The 21,753-nt window shown below is 34.3% G+C and overlaps 1 protein-coding gene across 4 annotated transcripts in view; it reads right to left on the bottom strand.

Annotated features, from left to right (window-relative positions):
- The window catches only part of LOC136031788 (protein FAM151B-like), a 39,075-nt gene that overhangs the window by 1,970 nt on the left and 15,352 nt on the right, over positions 1 to 21,753 (bottom strand). For 3 of the 4 annotated variants that reach the window (XM_065711573.1, XM_065711571.1, XM_065711572.1), the window contains exons 2-7: positions 19,278 to 19,364; positions 17,711 to 17,937; positions 13,012 to 13,154; positions 11,630 to 11,794; positions 8,454 to 8,604; positions 623 to 738 (exon numbers count right to left, since the gene is read on the bottom strand). In XM_065711573.1, the coding sequence (XP_065567645.1) occupies positions 623 to 738; positions 8,454 to 8,604; positions 11,630 to 11,794; positions 13,012 to 13,154; positions 17,711 to 17,937; positions 19,278 to 19,296 (821 nt within the window). In that variant the 5' untranslated portion in view covers positions 19,297 to 19,364. The remainder of the gene's footprint in view (positions 1 to 622; positions 739 to 8,453; positions 8,605 to 11,629; positions 11,795 to 13,011; positions 13,155 to 17,710; positions 17,938 to 19,277; positions 19,365 to 21,753) is intronic. The other variant, XM_065711574.1, reaches the window with a different exon arrangement.

Below are 21,753 nucleotides of genomic sequence, written 5' to 3'. Positions count from 1 at the left end.
TGATTTGCTTTCAAGAAAATTCAATAATACCTTAACTATCATAGGTATCCGACCTTGAAGAAATATAGTAAGAAGAAGTGTAGTTAGAGAAGAAATGCAGTACGATGTATTTTCTGCATTCCAGCTAGTTATAAAAAGCCATTTTTGTGACAAGTTTTAGTTTTTAATGGATTATTATTTTATGTAAATGATGCTGAAATAGGCGTATGATTAAAATTTAGTACTTTACCATGAACGATAACAGAAGAATAAATGATACCTGACGAGCAAACTGTATGATTAATATCATTAATACTTCCTGGAGGATGAACATAAGTAAGTGTGTGATGCTTGAGAGCATTATGGCACAATGGAAATACTCCAATAGTTCAAAAAGAATAGTATATATTCCATGAAATTTAAGAAAGTCAGTAAAATTTCTAATATTGTATCTTGGAGATCTCTATTTAAAGATTAAGTGAATACACTAACAAACAACATAAGCAGCTTAAGCGGAATTTACCTTCAAATATTACAATCTTTGGTTACTATGAGCCGTGGTTCGTTCTTCACTGGGTCTTCCCTACTGGGACAGCCATAACCCTACCAGGTCTTTACCAGACAATAAATAGAAGTTTCTTACCTTCCAATTGAATTTATGAGGCTTGCTACCCCATAATAATCAACACAGTCTTGAGAGGCAGACCAGAACGTCAATGTACTGCCTGGAATTTGACTTAGAAGGTAAGGTAAAGTCTTCTATAAAGAAAAAAGGAAGATATTAAAAGAAATATAAGCCTATTCTGAGGCTAAAAAGGGTAATTTCTTTATTTAGTAACTTTAATTGTCAAGTTGAGCCAAAAATTTGTACTTAAGTACAAGATTTCGAAATATTAGCCCACCTTTAGGCTACAATGGGTAATTTCTTTATTTAGTAACTACAATTGCCAAGTGCAGCCAAAACTTTGTACTTAAGTATAAGGTTTCAAAATATTAGCCCACCTTCAGGGTAAAAAGGGCAATTTCTTTGTTTAGTAATTATAATATATCAGTTGAGCCAAAAATTTGTACTTAGGCATACGATTTTGGAATATTGGCTCAACACAAGGCTACACGGGTAATTTATTTATTTAGTAACTACAATTGCCTAGTTAAACCAAAAACTTGAGCCGAAGGATAATATTTCAAAATTTGGAATAGCAGCTTGCTGATTTCGGTTCCTATTTTAAAACCAACATATAAAATAAATGAAATGATAGTAAAGCTGAAGTTGAATATGCAAATAAAACTTAAAACGAACAAAAATATTACTGAAAACTGTATGTGCTTTGAACAGTCTTGAAAAGTACAAATAAAATAAAACTGAATGCTTGATATACAATGCTGTTAATTGTTGAAAGATCATCAGCTTAAGATTTTATTTCACTGTAATTTCATTTTCATTTTCAATGCTGTAATAACTGGAAAGGAGAATATTAATAATTTAATTCGTTTTCAGTGAAGCACCATTGACGTAGTAGGCTTTAGACTTTAACAGTTAGGGGAGGGAGCAGTATCCAAACTCTTTTTTGTAGTGAAGCTGTATTTATCTTGTACAGTCTTGGAAACAACTAATAAAATACTAATAATGTAATAATAATATAATTCATATATTAGTATTTATTATTAAATAGTAGAGCTAATAATATAACTATATTAATTGCTCAAAGCTCATCAGTTCAAAAGTTAATTTTACTATAATTTTTTGTGTATTTTCAATATTGTAATTAGTACAAAAGAAAATATTTGTAATATAATTCGTTTTCATTAAAGCGCCAATGACACAGCAGGTTTTAGACTTTTATAGTGAAAGAAGGAGGTAAAACCCAAACTCTTCTTTGTAAAGACTTCTGTTCGTTTCAAGCTGGATTTTCAGATTCAGTTTAAGTTTCACTCGTTATAATATTTATTTACTCATTTATTTAGTAACTATTATTTGTTTGTTTAATATGATCGTTTATTTAATTTCTGTTCGTTTTCAGTTTCATTTATGCCTTAAAAGCAAAATATTTTTCTTCGATTTTAAGCTTGATTTGCATATTCAACTTAAGCTTTAATCGTTTTGAGATATATTTATTCGTTTATATTAGTACCTGTTGCATGTTTTTTTGTGATTGTTTGTTTAATCTTTGTTTTGTTTTGGGTTTCATTTATTGTTTAATAATAATTTCTGGTTGTTTTGAGTTTGAATGATTTTAGGTTTCTATTTCTCCTGATCTTAAGTTTAATTTGGCCTTTACTTTTGGCCTTTACTTTTCTTTACAAAACTTCTTTTTCGGAATTTTTTTTTAATTAATTTCTGTTCGTTTTTTATTGCTAAAGTTTCAAGTTCTTCCAAATTCCCTTTTTCAAAGTATTTTTTGTTTATTCCAAAATGAATTAACAGTTTTGGTAAGAACTGATAAATTAAACTGAATAATGGATAAATAATTATATTAATTGCTGAAAGCTCATCAGCTAACGATTGTGTTTCACCCAGGTCGGATTTAAAGCTGTGATGCCTCTAGGCCCAAGCGGTTTTGCGGCTCCGTTTTTGCAAGATTTTCGAAGAAATCCCAAAACTTCGGTTATCCGGGGGTCGGGGAAATCCTTGTCTGGTTTTACTGCAATTTTCATTTTATTTTAAATGTTGTAGTAAGAACAAAAGAAAATATTTTCGATATAATTCCTTTTAGTAAAGGGCCGAATACACATTAGACCTTATTCTTTTACCGTTAGAGAAACGGACAGTAACCATATTCTTGTTTGTAGTGAAGACACAATTCAGTAGAGGTACATAACCCCTATTCCCTGAAAACGACCGCGGTCTAACAATCAAACCTTAATCCAATTCTCACTTGTGTTTGAATTCTGTTCTTCCAATTATTATAATTAAAAAAAAGAATAATTTCAGAAAAATTAGGGGAAAAACTTTCGTAAAGTGTGTTTTAATTAATTTTCGTTCATTTTTCGATTGCAAAAATTTCAAGTTTTAAAAAAACTTCTTATTTCAAAATAAGATTTTTTTCAGCATCAATCTTTCATCAAACTACCAAAATTAGTATCAAAGTAACAATATCAACTTACTAAAGTATCAAAGTAAAGAAAGGATCAAAGTTAACAAGGTATCATAGTAAACGAAGTATCAAAGTAACAATAATTAAGTTCCGTAACTGAGAGCCATTTCCCCGGGGTTGGAGGGGGCAACACCGGAAGCATAGTTATCAGGCCTTTGAACAATTTTGAAAAAAATAGATATCAAAAAATTTTGACCAAATGCCCTTTGGGAAATTGGGGCTTTGGCTATTTGGCCAGTGATCACTCCTGACTCTTAAAAAAGAGCTAGAAGTTTCAATTTCCGATCAAATGAGCCCCCTCCAAAGTTAATACGACCACCTCTTACAAAGACCCTTATATTCTAATGGGCAACTTACATAAGTTATAATCCTTGCCCCAAGGGCTAGGGAAGATTTCTCGACCTCTAAATTATAGTAATTTGGATTTTGGACTATTTTCATCTAAATGGCTATTTCAAAATTTTGATAAGACACATTTATAGAAAAAAGGCACAAGGAGGGGGGCTTGTTGCTTTTTGATCACTTTTGATTGTTAAGAACTTGCAACTTACATAAGCTACAATTCTTGTCCCGGATACTACGGAGGATTTCTCAACCCCTAATTTAAGGTAATTTGAATTTTGGACTATTTTGAACAAAATGGCTATCTCAAAATTTTATTGGATGTATTTGGGGGAAAAGGCGTGGGTGGGGGGTGGTGGTGGTAAATACCCTCCGATCAGTTTTGATGACTCTTAAAAAGGTAACTAGAACTTTCAATTTCCAATCGAACGAACCTTCTCTTAAGTCCATACGACCACCCCTTACATAAATTACATAAAACCTTATATACCCTCAGGGCATAGCCTATAACACTTGCCCTCGGGCTCTACGAGATGTGTTGATCCTGGAGTTTTTGTTATTTGATCTTTAAACATTTCTGAACAAAATATCTATCTCAAAATTTTGATTGGATACATTTGGGGAAAAAGAGCCTTCGAGGGGCTAGTTGCTCTCCGATCACTGTTGACTCTCGAGAAAGGCACCATAAATTCTGATTTACTATCGAATAAGCCCCCCCCTAAGTTTATAAGACAATCCCTTCCATAAAAACCTTATGTGGCCCAAGGGCACATTTTACTACACTTGCCTTCGAATTCTGGGGGGTGGGCTGTTTTTCCCTGGAGTTTCTGTTATATTATCTTTGGTCTATTTTGAACAAAATGGCTATATAAAAAATTCGATTGGACGCATTTGGGGAAAAAAAGGTTGGGAGGGAGGTGGACTAGTCCCATCGGATCACTTTTGACTCTTAAAAGGTGAATTAGAACTTTCAATTTCTAATCATTTGAGTCCCCTCTAAAGTTTATATGACCACTTTTTTCCATAACAACCATATATACCCCGCGGCATAAGTTAGAACCCTTCCATTGGCTTGGGGGGGGGATTATGTTGACAGCGAATTTTTTGTTATCTTATCGTTAGATTATAAAAAAAATGGCAGTCTCAAAATTCTCATTTGATGCATTTGGGGAAAAGAGAGTGTTCGTGTCAGGGAAAAGGTATATGCCCTCCATTAACTTTTGACTCATAAAAAGTAACTAGAAACTTCGGTTTCCAATCAAATAAGCCAACTTCAAAGTTTATACGACCACCGCCTTACTTAAAAACCCTATGCGCCTCAGGGGCGTAACTTAACACACTGGCCCCGGGCTCTAAGGCGTTGTGTCGACCCCGGTGTTTGTTATATGATGTTTAAAATATTTTAAAGAATGGTTATCTCAAAATTTGTATCGGATGGGTTTAGGAAAAAAGGTACAAAAGGAGAGGCTAGTTGCCCTCGGATCTCTTTTGACTCTCAAAAAGTGAACTAGATTTTTCAGTTTCCAAACTAATGAGCCCTCGCAGAAGTTTACATGAGCAGCCCTTACATAAGAACCATATATGCCCCCAGAACGTAGGTTACAACAACTGCTTCCTGATTCTGAGGGGGTTGCGTCAACAACGGACTTTGTGTTATCTGACCTTTGAACTACTTTTAATAAAATGGCTATCTAAAAATTTTATCAGGTAGGTTTGGCAAAAAAGGGCTTAGAGGGGCTAGTAGATCTCTTTTGACTCTTAAAACATGAACTAGAAGTTTCAGTTTCCAATCAAACGAGCCCTCTCTGAAGTTTATACGAGCATCCTTTTCATAAAAACCATATAGGCCCATGAAGATGACTTACAAAGCCTGCCCCTGGGGGGTTGTGTCGACACCAGAGCTTTTGTTATGCGATCTTTGAACTATTTAAAAAAAATGACTGTCTCAAAATTTGTATTGGATGGGTTTGGGGAAAAAGGGCGTGGAGGGGCTAGTTGCCCTCCAATCTCGTTTGACTCTTAAAAAGTGAACTAAAAATTTCAACTTCCATTCAAGTGAGCCCTCTTTGAAGTTTATACGAACATTCCTTCCATAACAACCATATATGCCCCCAGGACATAGCTTACAACGCCTCTCCCCAGGCCTTGGGGGGCTTTATCGACACCGGAGTTTTTCTTGTCTGATCTTTGAACTATTTTTAACAAAATAGCTATCTCAAATTTTTTAGCGGATGAATTTAGGGGAAAAGGAGCATGGGGGGCTAGTTGCCCTCTGATCTCTTTTGAAGCTTAATAATTAAACTAAAACTTTCAATGTCCAATCAAATGAGCCCTCTCAGAAGTTTATAAGAGCATCCCTCCCATTACAACCATATATGCTCCCAGAGCATAACTTACAACGCCTGCCCCCAGCCCCTGAGGGATTGTGTCGACCTGGGAGTTTTTGTTATATGATCTCCGAACTATTTTTTAAAATATGGCTATCTCAAAGCTCTTATAGAATGGGTTTGAGGAAAATATGGCGTTGAGGGGGGGGGGGGTTTAGTTGCCCTTCGATCTCTTTTGAATCTCAATAAATGAGCTAGAACTTCCAATTTCCGATCAAATGAGCCCTCTCCTAAGTTTATACGAGTACCCCTTTCATAAGAACCATATATGCCCCCAGAGCATAACTTACAACACCTGCCCCTTGGGCCCTGGGGGGTTGTATGGGCACTGGAGTTTTGCTATCTTATTTATGAACTATTTAAAAAAACGGCTATCTCATAGTTCTTTTCGGGTGGGTTTGAAGAAAAATGGGTACCGGGGGAGTGATAGTTGCACTCCGATTTCATTTGCCTCTTAAAAAGTGAACTACAACTTTTAATTTCGATTCAAATTAGCCCTTTCTGAAGTTTATATGAGCATACATTTCATAAGAATCATATATGGCCCATGAACATAACTTACAAAGCCTGCCCTCGGGCCCCGGGGGGCTGTGTCGACACCAGAGTTTTTGTTATTCATCTTTGAACTATTAAAAAAAACAATGACTATCTCAAAATTTGTATCGGATGGGTTTGGGCAAAAAGAGCCTGGGGGGACTAGTTGCTCTCAGGTCTCATTTGACTCTTAAAAAGTGATTTAGAACTTTCAATTTCCAATAGAATGAGCCTTTTCTGAAGTTTATACGAGCATCCCTTCCATAAGAACCATATATGCCCCCAGGGAATAACTTACAACGCCTGCCCCCGGGTCCTGGGGGGCTTTATCGACACCGGTTTTATTATATGATCTTTGAACTATTTTTAACAAAATGGCTGTTTCAAATTTTTTTCGGATGTATTTGGGAAACAAAAGGCGTGCGGCTAATTGCCCTTCGATCACTTTTGGGTCTTAAAAAGGGCACTAGAGCTCCCAATTTCTAGTCAAATGAGCCTCCTCCGAAGTTCATGTGACAACCCTTTCCATATGAAGTGCCTATGGGAAAAAATAAATAATAATAAAACTTTGGAGCCGTATGGCCTTTAATACAGGCAACGCTATAGCGTTGCCTCTGATGGTGTGAGTTTCATTAAGATTGCTTGATTTTTTAATGGTTTTCCCCCCTTTTTTTTTAGAAAATTAAGCAAATTTTCTCAGGCTCGATGCTCTTGATAGGTAACATTCAACTTAATTAAATTTATTTACATATTTAGAATCAGCATAAAAATCCAATTTTTTTTATTTCCTACTCTTATAAAGATTTCGTTTTATAGAATTCTGGTTTTTTCTTTATATGCTATTGACTCTTATTCCCTAGCCTTAAAAGTCTTAGAAAGTAATGGATCCCCTAGAACCGAAGATCAAGGCTCTATTTTTACATCTGCATTGCACTACCGGTTTTTCTGATCCCCAAAACTAACAACTGGTATCCCAGTGTATAATACCTTCGAATTATTTGTTAGCCGTTATAATGCAGGTCTTTAGTTTTCATTTTGTAGTTTTTCTTTATGTTTACTTTTTTAGGTTCTTGAGCATCTTTGTAGAACATTTGTCATTTTTTCCGTTATAAATGGACTTGTCACGTTGTTCTTCATTCTCTATTAGATAAAAAAAACAAAATTATTTAACTGAAATAAGGAGCGACATTAAAACTTGAAACGAACAGAAATTACTCCGCGAATGAAAGGGGCTGGTCCCTCTTCAACGCCCCGCTCTTTACGCTAAAGTTTGACTCTTACTCTTATTCTACTTTATAAAACAGTAAACAACTTTAGCGTAAAAAGCGGGGTGTTGTGGAGGGAACAGCCCCTTTCACAAAATAGAGTAATTTCTGTTGGTTTTAAGTTTTAATGTTGCTCCTTACTTTCAGTTAAAAAAACTTGTTTCTTTTTATTTAATTTTATGGACGTTTTTGAATAAATACATGTTTGATTTTTGCTCTCCGCACATGAATAATTAAAATGAAATTCGCGTATTTTTTTCTCTTTTTTTTGCTAAATGGCATTCTCTTAGTTTTGATCGGACGATTTTGAGAGAGGGGGTGGGGGAGGAGGCCTCGTTGCCCTCCAATTTTTCGGTTACTTAAAAAGGCAACTAGAACTTTTAATTTTTAACGAATGTTTTTATTAGTAAAAACTATATGTAACTTACGAATTAACTTACGTAACGAACTTCTATATTCGTATATTTTTACAATGTATATGAGGGGGTTTTGCCCCTCGTTAATACCTTGCTCTTTACATTAAAGCTTTAATTTTGCCCCAATTCTTTAAGAATGACCCCTAAATCACAAAGGCCATAGAATAAATAGTTAATGCTGCTCCTAAAAAAAAGTCAATGAAAATCCACTCAAAAATGCTTTTTTTGAAAATATAGAGGGTGAAATGGATCTAGGGATAAAAAGGCATCCCACCCCTGACACCCCTGCATCTGTATTGCTTTGTCGATTTTCCAGAGCCCCAGAATTGACAAAAAAACGCTTTTATTGACCTTGTTTTTGCACTATTCTTTGTTTTATATTATTATTTGATTCATTCAAATTACCGATCGTTATATACGTAAATTGGCTATTACCTGAGAAATTGGGGATGCTGCTATTCCAGCACGAACCGGAAATGTCACCGGCTGAGTTATGTTACAATGCCGAAGCACGTCGATCATCTCTTCTATGTTTTCAAATGAATAGTCGCCATCACGGATGTCTTGAAACACGCCAAAACCATAACTATAATAAAAGCAGAACCATAATAATTATCGCAGATTAAAAAAATAATAAAACAAGAAATAGTAGTATTGATTACTAGAGTCAAAACTGATTGATTTAACATTCACACTTTTACACATTCAAATGCATTGAAAAACTGGATTCAAAAGCATTGTTTTCTAAACTGCTTTTCCAAGTATGGGTGCTTTTGATCAATCTTTGGAGAGATCCTTAACCCTCCCCCTCGTGGGTAGTTATGGTGGGATATATACAACAACATTCCAGCAGTTTCATCTCAACATCCTTACTATGGCACCATGCTAGACAGTTCGGCTAAGGTAATCTAAAGATATTAATAACGACAATAATAATAATAATAGTAATAATAATAATAACAACAATAATAATTATAATAATAATGATAATGAAGATAGTAATAATAACAATAATTTAGTTCCCAAAAAAACAACAATATTTCACATAGAAAAGATCCAGTGGCTTCAGTCATAAAAATGCAGAAAAAGAGGGGGGGGGATGTACTTTTCAAAAATATGGAGGCGGGGGTAATTCTCTCTTTTTTCATATTTCTCAATGCCAATACCACAAAGGAGGCAATTTCTTTGTGAAAATCTCTTAGAAGAATCTTCAAAATCTAAAGGTTAAGATAAATCTACCTGTTCGGTCCCACCGACTGTTCTGCATCAGCCCCACCTCCCGCTGAACTAAAAATTACCAGTGAATGTTAAGTGAAAAGGGATTTTGCAAACTATGCCAACAAAAATGCAACATGTAAACAAGAAAATAAAAACCCCTCTAAACATAATCAGCATTGAAGGTTCACCCGCTTTTCACAACCCAGTGCACACATTGTAGTTCCAAGTTTGCTGTATTGCGTGGTCCAGTCTCCGGAACTATGCATAAGACTTGACTAGTGCTGCATGATATATGTGACTTCTGAAAACCTGTGACCCTTTGACCAGAACTATTTGCATTAGAATTTTGAGAAAAATCAATAAGTAGATTCTCTACGGTTTTTGAAACTTATCAACAGTTTGGGATACATTTTCTGTGTTCCATCAAATACTCTGTATTTCTTGACAATTAAATATTACGGATCCATAGGGGAAACCAAGAAAGAACACGCATTATCTGAAGAACTGTATATCGATTATAGTGGTTTCAGTCTTGTTAAAAAAAAAGAAAGAAAAAAACTTTTAAAATGGTGCAACAGAAAATATACGGGGCACGGCCACACCGTTAGAAAATTGGCATAACTAACTTCTAAATTTACGTAACAAAAATCTGTGGGCCCCCAAAGATAGAGCTAGAAAATGTAAAACGTCAACCTATTTATTTAACAATCAGTCAAACTCATACAGAAAGCGAGAGAAATGGATTAGGAAAAACCTTTGATCATCGAAGTCAGGGGTTCTCAACCAGTTTTGGGCCATGTCCGAATTTGGAATATTGAAAATCCTGATGTCCCTCTCGTGGTATTTAAGTTTTGGTACTCAAAATTTTATAAGTGTTTACCTGAAGAAAGCTTAAAACGTCATTAGCTTGGTATGTTTTTTGGGTCTCTCCTCTGGCCAAATTTTATATCAATGAAAAATATTGTCTAAATACAACACCTTTTTAACAATGTGAGACGTCATTGCAACATGTATGTTTTTTTGCTCTTTAAAGGCATTTGTTTGTATCCATCGTTATTAATGCCTTTTTTATTGTTTTTTGTTTTTTTTAGATTAAGGCCCTAGTGTATAGTGACTAAAAATGTGCATATCATCCCCATGGCCCATCAAAATTTGGCTTTGCCCCACAAATGGGGCGTTCACCCCACGTTGGAAATCACGGATCTAGGTACATGAATTTCAGAACTAGCTACATTAATAACCAAAAAGTAATACCATTTAAATTCCTATTCAATCAGTTCTACTAAATAGACTATATATTAGTATGAGATATGAATCCTAAACAATAAAAAATTGCACTTTTAGCAATAAAAAAGAGTATTTTACGATGAAAATACAGAAATATTTTTCATTATTATTTATATATTTTTAGTATTTATTTTATATCTTATACATTTTGTTTTATATTTTATATATTCTGTTGTTTTTTAATTTCATTATATTTATTATTATATTTTGTTTATTATTGTGAGTTACTATTATTATTATAATAATATAATAACTGTTTATGACCACGGCTTATTTCTCAACTTTTAGAGGTAATCCGCCGGCTACAGAGTAATGATAATTGAAATTACAAACTATTTAGTTAACATATGCTTTCACTTGCAAATCAAAGACACAAGGGAACCATATGAAATAAATAACTTCGAAGACCACACTGCCTTTCCATGACGAAAGTAAAGCAGTTCAAAGTAGGAATGAAACCTTTTAATTGACAGTAAACAGATATAAAATTATTTAACTGGATATTTCGAACACATATACAGTGTTCACCATCAGCAGTAGTTTTCTTCTTACACTGATGAAGAAAATCTTGTTGATTTATAACATTTGCGTATCTCTTATGGGTGTTAATATATTTAGACACATCCTTGGTCACATTATCCCCATATACTCGACATAGATAACTCAGCAGTTTTACTGCTGATGATGAACACTCTTTTACTTCCATATGAAATAACAACTGATTCAAGTTATATTAAAATAAAAAAGTGTTTCAACTGAAGGCAAGGAACAACATTAAAACTTAGAACGAACAGAAATCGTTACGCATATGAGGTCGATTGCCCTCTTCCCAATACATTGCTCTTTACACTAAAGTTTGACTTTTGTTTCTTATTATTTAACAATAATTCCTGAAACCCAAGGGTCATTTAATTAGGTTCAGGTTCTTTTATTTACAAACTAAACACTACTGCAATGAGGATATGCCCGGCTGAGAGTCTAAATCTATTACTGGGCAACCAATAACAAATAAAAACAAAATAATATATTGCATAATATATTACTGTAAATGCACACAATCATACTCTTTTATAAATAAATAAAAAGAAAAAAAAAGTATGACTTACCAAGTATCACCACAAGCCAACAGGCAAATGAAGAACTTACCATAACAAATAATCAATAAAAAAATAGATATAAATAGTGAAAGGAAGCTGCGGGGAGAATGAGTCAGCAGGACTGAGTCAGCAGGACAGCAGGACCAAGAGAATGAGTCAGCAGGACGCCCAAAACTAAAAAAAAATTATGGCTCCCCATCAATGAAAAATTCAATTTCCCCACGAACAGTGCATCCGTGAGAAGATCCACGCAGTTAGTCCCTTCTTGCCAGACCCCCCCCCCCACTCGAAAATTATCTGTATACTTTCCAATGAGCTATACAACATGTAAACAATGGGCCAAGTTCATAACTTGCAGCCCTTCCTCTGGGGACTGTTGGGGGGTGAAGTCATCCTCAAAGACATAGTTATTAGAGATTTCGGCTATACTGGACAGGATTGCTGTCTCAAAATCTTGATAAGGTGAGTTTGAGGAAAAAGAACGTGGAAGAGGGGCTATCTGCCCTTCAATATTTTTGTTCACTTAATAAGGCCACTAGAGCTTTTGATTTTCTGATCAAATGAGCCTCTCTTGATCTTCTAGGATCAATTTTTCGATACGATCACCCCTGGCGAAAAAATAAAAAATAAACACGCATCTATGATCTTTCTCTTGGCAAAAAAAGTATATAGGAGCTTGGAGCCTCTACAGCAAAGTTCTCTGATATACTGAATCTGATAGTGTAATTTTCATTTAGATACCTTGACGTGTTAGGGGTGTTTCCTCCTTTTTACAAAAATTGAGGCAAATCTTCTCAGGCTCGTAACTTTTGATGTGTAATATTAAACTTGACGAATTTTATATATTTTGAATCAACATCGAAATTCGATTCTTTTGAAGTGTCTATTGTTATCAAGACTGCGTTTCCTAGAGTTTCAGATGCTTTTGAGCCGTATTGCTGCTTACTTATAGTTCTTAACCACGAACTGTTTGATAAAGCTTTTGTTCAGAACGTCCTCAGAGCGGCCCTTAACAACATGAAGAATTCCAAATATGACGAATGTAATAATTAAAGATGGTATAGAAGAATATACTTCTCTTTGCTTTTCTTTTTAATAAATAATTGGCGTTACTACTTTAATACTCCACTTTAGTACTGTAAACTTTAGTTTGTCATTTTCCTCCATATTCCATCCCCTTCCAAAGCTATTCTTAAGTTTGGTAGTGCCCGGAGGAAAATTAATTACAGTGCCCCCTCCCAACTGAAATATAAGCAAAACAAGCAAAATCAATGTGAGCAACCCCCTAGGCATGGCCCCTTCCCTAACCACGGCACCCGGAGCAGCTGCCTCTGTTACCCACTCCCCTTGAAAGGCTCTGTCCCCTCCTTTCATAAACGGGAAACACTTACTCTGTTTTCCATCCTACCGACAAAGTTGCCTCAGGGAAATAGAAAGATGTTCTGGACAAAAATTCTTCAGCACTAACAGGCTCACTATAGTTATTATTTGGCCCTGGAAGGATGTCAGCATTCAGCCATAACTCTACGCCATTCTAAAATTAAAAATCAATATTTATGTATGTAAATATAAAATTTAAGCCAAACAAAGGTATCAAACAGCCGTTGCTTGTGCAAAATAGTTATTAGACCCCGTTTTAATCGACAAAAATGTCACACTGATAACTTCAATGAAAATTATGTTGATCAGTGTGATTATAATGCCAACAAAAGGAAATTTAATGAAAATTTCAATTGGTAGATATTTTATAAGCTAATCATAATTTAACAAATATCCTGCGTCCCAAAAACAATGTGTCAATGAAAATTATGTTGATCAGTGTGATTATAATGCCAACAAAAGGAAATTTAATGAAAATTTCAATGGGTAGATATTTTATAAGCTAATCATAATTTAACAAATATCCTGCGTCCCAAAAACAGGGGGAACAATTTAATCAAGTTAAACACGCAGATAATACTAGCAATGTCCATATTGTGTTTATATATTTGCATAGTCTAAAGACCTGTCAATTGAGGAGGAGATGAAGCTTTAGGGAGGGAGGAATTTCTACCACCTCCATTTTTTGGTACCTCCCCTCTAGATTTTCAAAAATTACTTTTTTTTAAAATCTAAAAACAGGAAAATTAACGCCCCCCCCCCTTTACATGTTCTGAATTGACGAAGCTCATGACTTATAATTTCCATCTATTTGGGACAACTATTGTTTCTCCGGCATATAAATACTTCGTATTTTATCTTCCCGGTGTAAAAATTACATTGTCTACTAAACTTCAATAGATTTGTAAGAATAACTAATATCAGGTGTTTGCTGTTGATGTTAGCAAAAACCAGTCACTAGATTTTGAGCTTTTGTGACTTAATTCTGAATTTGTTGAAAAATATTTATTTGGAAGATATTGTAGTCATTTTAGTTTTTAAATGAAGCAGTTTTGATTTTCTGTTAATTACAATTCTGATTGGAAAAAGCATTGTAAAGTTTTATCGTCTAAGGCTGTAAGAGGTCTACACTTACCTAATTTGTTTATTTAATGATTATTTTTTGGCCATAGGTTTTTACCCCGGGAGTGTGACCGTCGGAAAAAGCTTCCCGGCAAGCAACAGGGCTCTGGGACAGTTTTCTCATTTAAATAAAAAAATTGGAACTTACCTCTTAGTTGATAAACAGAATGAAAGCAGGTCACGGGTGAGTATCATGGTTCGATTAGCATGTTTTCTTCTTCTTTTTCTTCCTAATCTACCCTCTTGTCTCTTTCTTTGTTTATGCATGAATTACTTATTTGTTTAACTTGTTAAATAGAGGCCTATTTAGCTGAACACTCGTGCACAAGTCAATTAACCTTATAGAATGGTTGCATTAGGGGGGGGGGGTTAATCCCCCTCCCCCCGAATTTTTTTTCATTATAACATAGCAAAAAGTATATAAATAAATTTTTGTTGCATTATTTAAATGGTTATTTATTTATTTTGTTTTAAGGATTTATGAAAATGAATTTGTTATATTCATGATGTTTCGAAAAACTCAAGGGAATCATAGTGTCTCAGGACATCTGTATCAGGGACATCTGTAAGAAAGAGGGTTCTCGGAGTGCAGATCCCAAATATACTAAATTACATTAAAATTTCTTGACACTCCGTATTCCAATCATAAATTAAAATTTTTATACCCCCTAAAACTCCCTGCACTTCTTGGAAACCAAATATCTGTAATAGCGAAACCATTAGGGATGCTTTGATCTGAACAATGTGATTTGATTTCACGTGTATCTTCATTTTAGTTTATTGCGCTTGGCATGCCTTATACTCACAGTAAAGCGCCAAAAAACAAGAAACAGGAATCTCTTGTTATTATACTACAAAATCGAGTAAAATGTTTAAAAATTAAGAAATAAAAAACTAAGAATCTTATCTCTACGGTTTGTTTTTGAAGATGGGACTTCAGTTTTTGAAGATTTGTTTAATTTTGCAATAGACTGCTGATAAATTAAGGAATTTTGAAACACTCCGATAGTACTAATCAGATATCGTAAGACAAGATTCCTCTTACCATATCTAACTGGATTTACGCATAAACATAAATCTTTCAGACATCTCTAGAATTTTTCTTCTATATTAACACTTTATATTAACTAGGGATGTTATTTAGGAGAGAGCATTGTGACATTCTTCATTCTGATGTCAATTAAGCGGGGGGGGGGGGTTAATTTTTTCTCCCCTAGATTATGAATAAGACTTTTTAAGAGATGTTTTCATTGGAAACGTGCTTTTTTGGTATTTTTTCTCAAAAAATTGAAAAAAAACTTGTCCCTCTCTTCTAGATTAAAAAAATATATTCCTCTCCCCCCTATATTTTGATGAATTTACACAGCTGATACTTAAGCCTTCCCCGGCTGGGGGTGTTCATAATATATTCGCTAAAATCGGCAATGTTTTGCTAAGAATTGGGCAAAAAGGATTTACTACTACTACTACTACTACCACTAACATTAATAATAATAATATATTCGCTAAAAATGGCAATGTTTTGCTAAGAATAGGGCAAATTGTGTAATACCACTACTACTACTACCAATAACATTAATATATTCGAACAGTTTGGAGTAACGAACTGTAGTAAAGAGCGACCCGACTCAATAGCAACCGAAACTCTAGAAAACGGAATTTCAATACCAATAGATACCTCAAAGGAATTTTATTGTTGTATTGATTTTAAATATATAAGTTTCCTCAAGTTTAATCTTGCACGTCAAAAGTTACTAGCAGAGAAAATTTGCCTTATTTTAGAAAATAATTTTAGAAAAAGAAACACCCCCTAAAAGTAACAGAATACTAACGAAAATTACACCATCAGATTCAGCGTATCAGAGAACCCTACTGTAGAAGTTTCAAGCTCCTATTTACAAAAATGTTAAATTTTGTGTTTTTTGCCAGAAGACAGATCACGGATGTGTGTTTATTTGTGGATTTTTTTTTCCAGGGGTGATCGTATCGACCCAGTGTCCTAGAATGTCACAAGAGAGCTTATTCTAACAGAAATTAAAAGTTCTAGTGCACTTTTTAAGTGACCAAAAAATTGGAGGGCACACAGGCCCCTTCCACGCTTATTTTTTCCCAAAGTCACCGGATAAAGTTTTTTAGACAGTTATTTTGTTCAGAACAACCTAAGAACAATTTAGTCGAAAAACCTAACAACTATGTCTTTGGAAACGATTTAATACCCCATAGTCCCCGGGGGAGGGGCTGCAAGTTGCAAACTTTGACCATTGTTTACATATAATAATGGTTATTGGGAAGTGTACAGACGTTTTCAGGGGGACTTTTTCGCGTTGAGGGGTGGTGAGGGTCGGGAGAGGGGTTACGTGGGAGGATTTTTCCATGGCGGAATTTATCATGAGGGAAAAGAATTTTGTATCCTCCTCAATATCTCACTCTTTACGCTAAAATATTTTTAGTAATTTCAATTATTTATTCTACGGCCTTTGTGATTCAGGGGTCATTCTTAAGAAATTGGGACAAAATTCAAGCTTTAGTGTAAAGAGTGGGGTAATGACGAGGGTGCAAACCCCCTCATTTACGTATTAAAAATCTATGAATATAGAAGGTCGTTACGTAAGTTGATTCGTAAGTTACGTATATTAATTACTAACAATAACGTTCGTAAAAAATAATTAAACTTTATAAGACAAATACACGCTTTGTCTTTATCATAAAAATATCTTTTCTATTGACGTTGATGATGCTAATTTCTACTGGTGAAAAGATGCAAATTAGACCTTTTCGTTGATTCTATTTGTTATAATATTTATGTTAATTTTAAATTTCATGACATGGAGTTAAATAGACTCTCCTTAAAGCAATCAAAATCAAACAAAATTTAAATAATAATGCGTCCTTTGATAAGTAAAGAGATAACCTTATAGCCTACACACAAATAAAATTATAAAAAAAAAATTAATTTGATATAAACTAAAAACAGTAGTCGAAATGTATCCAAAAGATATAAGTCTAGCTGCTAAAAGAAAAATATTGCAATGAAGAATTGTCCAAACTTTTTGTCAATTTGAATAGCATAGATCAATAGCTTTTTTATCACACTAATCCAAACTTTTATGAGGTAATAAAGACAAGATTCTTTAAACAAATGCATGTATTTTCTTATGGCTTTAGTATTTTATCAATGAATTTTTAGTGATATGCCCGAAATATTCGCTTAGGCTGTACATTATATTTTATACAATGTCCTCAGAAAATTCTGAATTATTATTTTTCTTGTATTATTTTTGTATTATTATTTTTTCATATTCATATTTCATTATATTATTTCTTAGTATCTTATATTACCATATTTCTGTAATATATATCTATATCTTTATTACTATCTGGTATTATTTTCCATATTTATTATTTCTCTTATATTATCTTCTTCTATTTTGTATAAATTAGCTCCATTGGGAAATTTCAGAAAATTTCACCAAAATATCCTGACGCAAAGCTATTGTATGCTCGCAGAAATTATCTAGTATTCAGAAACTAAACCTCCTGAAATAGTTCGAGATATTCGAAAGGTTTTCGTGAAATAAGGCCACTTACAATCCAATCCCTGCTTTTGATTTCCAACAAAGAATCTTCCAAAACAGAAATGTCCTTGAAATCCAACTTCATTCCCTTAGAACTATTAGCTTCAAAGTACATATCCAAAAACCCAGCTAAAGAAAGATCCGAATCTGTTACTGGAGGATGAGCCATTATAGGAATTTCAGGGCCGGTGCCATTAAGCTGGCCTAGGCTTATATCAGCTTCCAAGAAGTCAATATTACCTGAAAATGCAAAATAGAAGCCAACAGCTGACAGTATTTATGCTTTCAAACAGAGACATTATAGAGAGATAGAAATAGATAAATAGAGAAAGAGAGATAGAAGTTGAAAAATAGAGAAGAAAATGCAAAATAGAAGCCAACAGCTGACAGTATTTATGCTTTCAAACAGAGACATTATAGAGAGATAGAAATAGATAAATAGAGAAAGAGAGATAGAAGTTGAAAAATAGAGAAGTAAAGAATAAGATGAGATTAAGTAAAGAAAGAATAAGAGAGATTAAGATGTATGAAAAGAGAAAAAAAGAAAAAGAGAGAACTATTTTAACTTTTTTAAAGATGCATTTTTCTAAGCCAACCACATTATTGTTGTACGCTTTTATTCAGACATTATTTATTTGCCAAATGTTGAAGCATGAAAAAAGCAAATAAAACCTGATTGGTTTTCTGGTATGAAATTTTAAGCCAGTAAAAAGCAGAAAAAAACCTGATTGAACACAGAAAGAACAAAAGCAACGGGCAATTTTTGAGTTAAAATGATTTATACAAGTAAGTTTTCTATTTCTCTGTATACAGTGCTTCTCTCAACAGAGCGTACGATCTGAAAATTGCTCAAGATTTAAGGACGATGCTAAGGCAAGACGCTTTTCCAACGATTGTCACCTCGTTTAATATTTTTGTTTGGAAAGGACCCCTTAGATTTAGAAAAAAAAAAGCTCAGAGGTAGTAATACTGTGTGGTAGCTTATTCGTTCTAATAGATGCTCGTAGTCTGTTCAAAATTACCTGTCCGTCTTTTCGCTAAAAGTTGAATTTCTGGTCCCGATGCCTTAAGAATGATAGTTCAATCATAAAGGCCATTGGAATGGGATAAAAAGAAGTATTTTTTTTGCAATACTTCAAGAATGGCAGAGCTTGTTAATATGCATTTACTTTAAAAAATAAAAACCTTCAGTTTAAATATTTCAAAAGCAATCTGTAAGTAAATAGATGAAGTTATCCATTAAATACATTTACAACACACGTAAATGCGTGGTACTGTACAAGTTTAGCATAAAGAGTGGAAAGTTAAGAAGAGGGCAACCTTTTTGATTTATATAGAATAATTTCTGTTAATTTCAAGCTCTAGTTTCGTATTTTAACGTCATTTGAACAAACTGTTCTTTTTCTTTTAGTACTATAGGCTTAGGTTTTCAACCAATTCCACTCTTTATCTTCGCATAGAAATGAAAATGTAAGATTTATTGTAACTCAGCTTAACGTGGAGTTGGCTATTGGAACTCAAGAAGAAGAAACATGGAATATTACTTTCTAATATTACTTTCTACATGGAATATTACTTACTCTCTAAAGCTTCTGTCATCGAATAAATTGAGTTAACACCATGAGCCCATGTTACTTGCGTTAAATCTTCAACTTGCAAAGATTCAGCTAAAAAAACAACAAATAAGCAAGTAAAATGGATGAAAAGAATTTATCGTATTGCAGAGTTGCAAAGCAACATTACTTTAAAGATGAGATAAACCTTTGATGACAAACCAAAAGAGTCTAGTGGTAAATGAAAAAGTTTTGTGGAAAGAGCTTTCATAAGCTAAATGTAGACTTACCAGACTCACCCACCTAAAGTTACCGCCAATTGCCTTAAGACACTAATCGCTTGCATAGTTCAAAGCTTAACGACAATATATCAATAGTTAATGGCTGATGCAGTTCTCCCTTCTTCCCCTTTTGTTTCCCTGTTGGAACTTGAAAAAAAAATGAAAGCTTAATATTCAAGGGTCCAATCTCTGGATATCCCATTTCTCATTATTCGTGATTGCAAAAGGGAAGAAACTTTATCTTAGATTAATCTGAGGCAACTCAAAATCTTGATAAAGCCCAATAGCCTACTTGGTTAATTCCAATTTCCATACACCTCCAAAAATGAAATCGATCAATCTTATCAAAGAAATCACGAGTAGTCAAATATCTCAATCAGGTACGTACGCAGGAGTTTTTTTCGAGGGGGGGGCCAAAACCTTCGAAACAGCGGATATAAAGTAGCACTTTTTTTCATTTAGTAACTAAACAAATACAAAAAGCACATATATCGGGAAATACAGATCAGCTTTAATCTTTAGTATTATAGCGAATGGGGGAAGAAGAATGAAGCCTCAAAAGTACGTTTTAGGCTCAGGTTATGTTCATAGCGATTTAGAACCAGTGATTAATCTATTATATCCCACTGAAAGGGAAATTTTAGGGTTAACAGTGCAATATGGTGCTGTGGGGGATAGTTCTTCTATTGCGAAAACGTCGATTTTAATAAAAAATGATAGTTTCCAAAATTGATCCATTAAAAGCTGTACTTTATCCCGAAAAAGGGGGATAAACGCCCTAATATCAAGGATAATTCTATTTTGTTATGGAAAGCAAACTCACTTTACCAAAAAAAGCAAAAAAAAAAAACAATACAAACGCTAATTACTTCAAAGAGGGTAAAAAGTTAGACAGAAAATGGGTTAATAATTGGGCAGTGACTTGACCGGATAATTGCATGCTGTAAAATCCCAAAAAAAGGCTTCACACATGTATCTAGATTCTTAATAAATGTCCTACTTTTGCCAGAAATCCCAAGAAACCATGGGGAAATTAAATGTTTCACAAAATTTTGAGGGGGGGGGCGGGCCCGAAGCCCCCACCCCTGCGTACGTGCCAGATCTCAATCATCATTTCTGCCCTTCCCTTCCCGTGCGCAAAAGAGTAACAAGGGGTACTATCCTAGGTCCTCTCCTTGTTTAGTTGTAATTAAAAGCCTCACTAACAAACGTTCCGGTTAGATGGAAACCAGTCAATGACCTAACGACCGTCTAGAACGGCTACACAAATGAATGAGCATCCCTATGTGCATCCTCAATGACACTGAACGTAATGCCTCGGGCTTGAATGTGACGAGTCATCCCGTCTATGTCCATGGTATTGCCAATAAGCTTCTTTGAATACTATTTTATTTTTTAATCCTTCCTTCCTGAAGTTTTTGCGTCCTCCTTCAAGCAATTTGTCATCAAAATTTCTTCTAATTTAAAGAGGTATATCCAAGTTAAAAGCATTATCTACAACGATCATATATATGAGAGAGAGGGAGGGAGGGAGAGATAGAGAGAGAGAGAGAGAGAGAAATAATTTATTAACACCATCTTGCAACAGTCATCGGGGAAACCCATTGGGTTTCCATCCTTATCGATCAATCTTATCATAGAAATCACGAGTAGTCAAATATCTCAATCATCATTTCTGTCCTTACCTGTCCATACGCAAAAGAGTAACCAGGGGTACTCTACTAGGTCCCCTCCTTGTTTTAGTTGTAATTAAAAGCCTCACTAACAAACGTTCCCGTTAGATGGAATCCTGTCAGTGACCTAACCAGCGTCTAGAACGGCTACACAAATGGATGAGCATCTCTATGTGCATCCTCAATGAAACTGAACGTAATACCTCGGGCTTGAATGTGACGAGTCATCCCTTCTATGTCCATGGTATTGCCAATAAGCTTCTTTGAATACTATTTTATTTTTTAATCCTTCCTTCCTGAAGTTTTTGCGTCCTCCTTCAAGCAATTTGTCATAAAAATTTCTTCTAATTTAAAGAGGTATATCCAAGTTAAAAGCATTATCTACAACGATCATATATATGAAAGAGAGAGAGGGAGGGAGAGATAGAGAGAGGGAAGGAGGGAGAGAGAGAGAGAAATAATTTATTAACACCATCTTGCAACAGTCATCGGGGAAACCCATTGGGTTTCCATCCTTATCGATCAATCTTATCATAGAAATCACGAGTA

This window comes from Artemia franciscana, chromosome 10, assembly GCF_032884065.1.
Source record: "Artemia franciscana chromosome 10, ASM3288406v1, whole genome shotgun sequence".
Taxonomy (NCBI): Eukaryota; Metazoa; Arthropoda; class Branchiopoda; order Anostraca; family Artemiidae; genus Artemia; species Artemia franciscana.
Note: the sequence above shows the minus strand (reverse complement) of the source record. Positions and strands in the feature narration are given on the sequence as shown.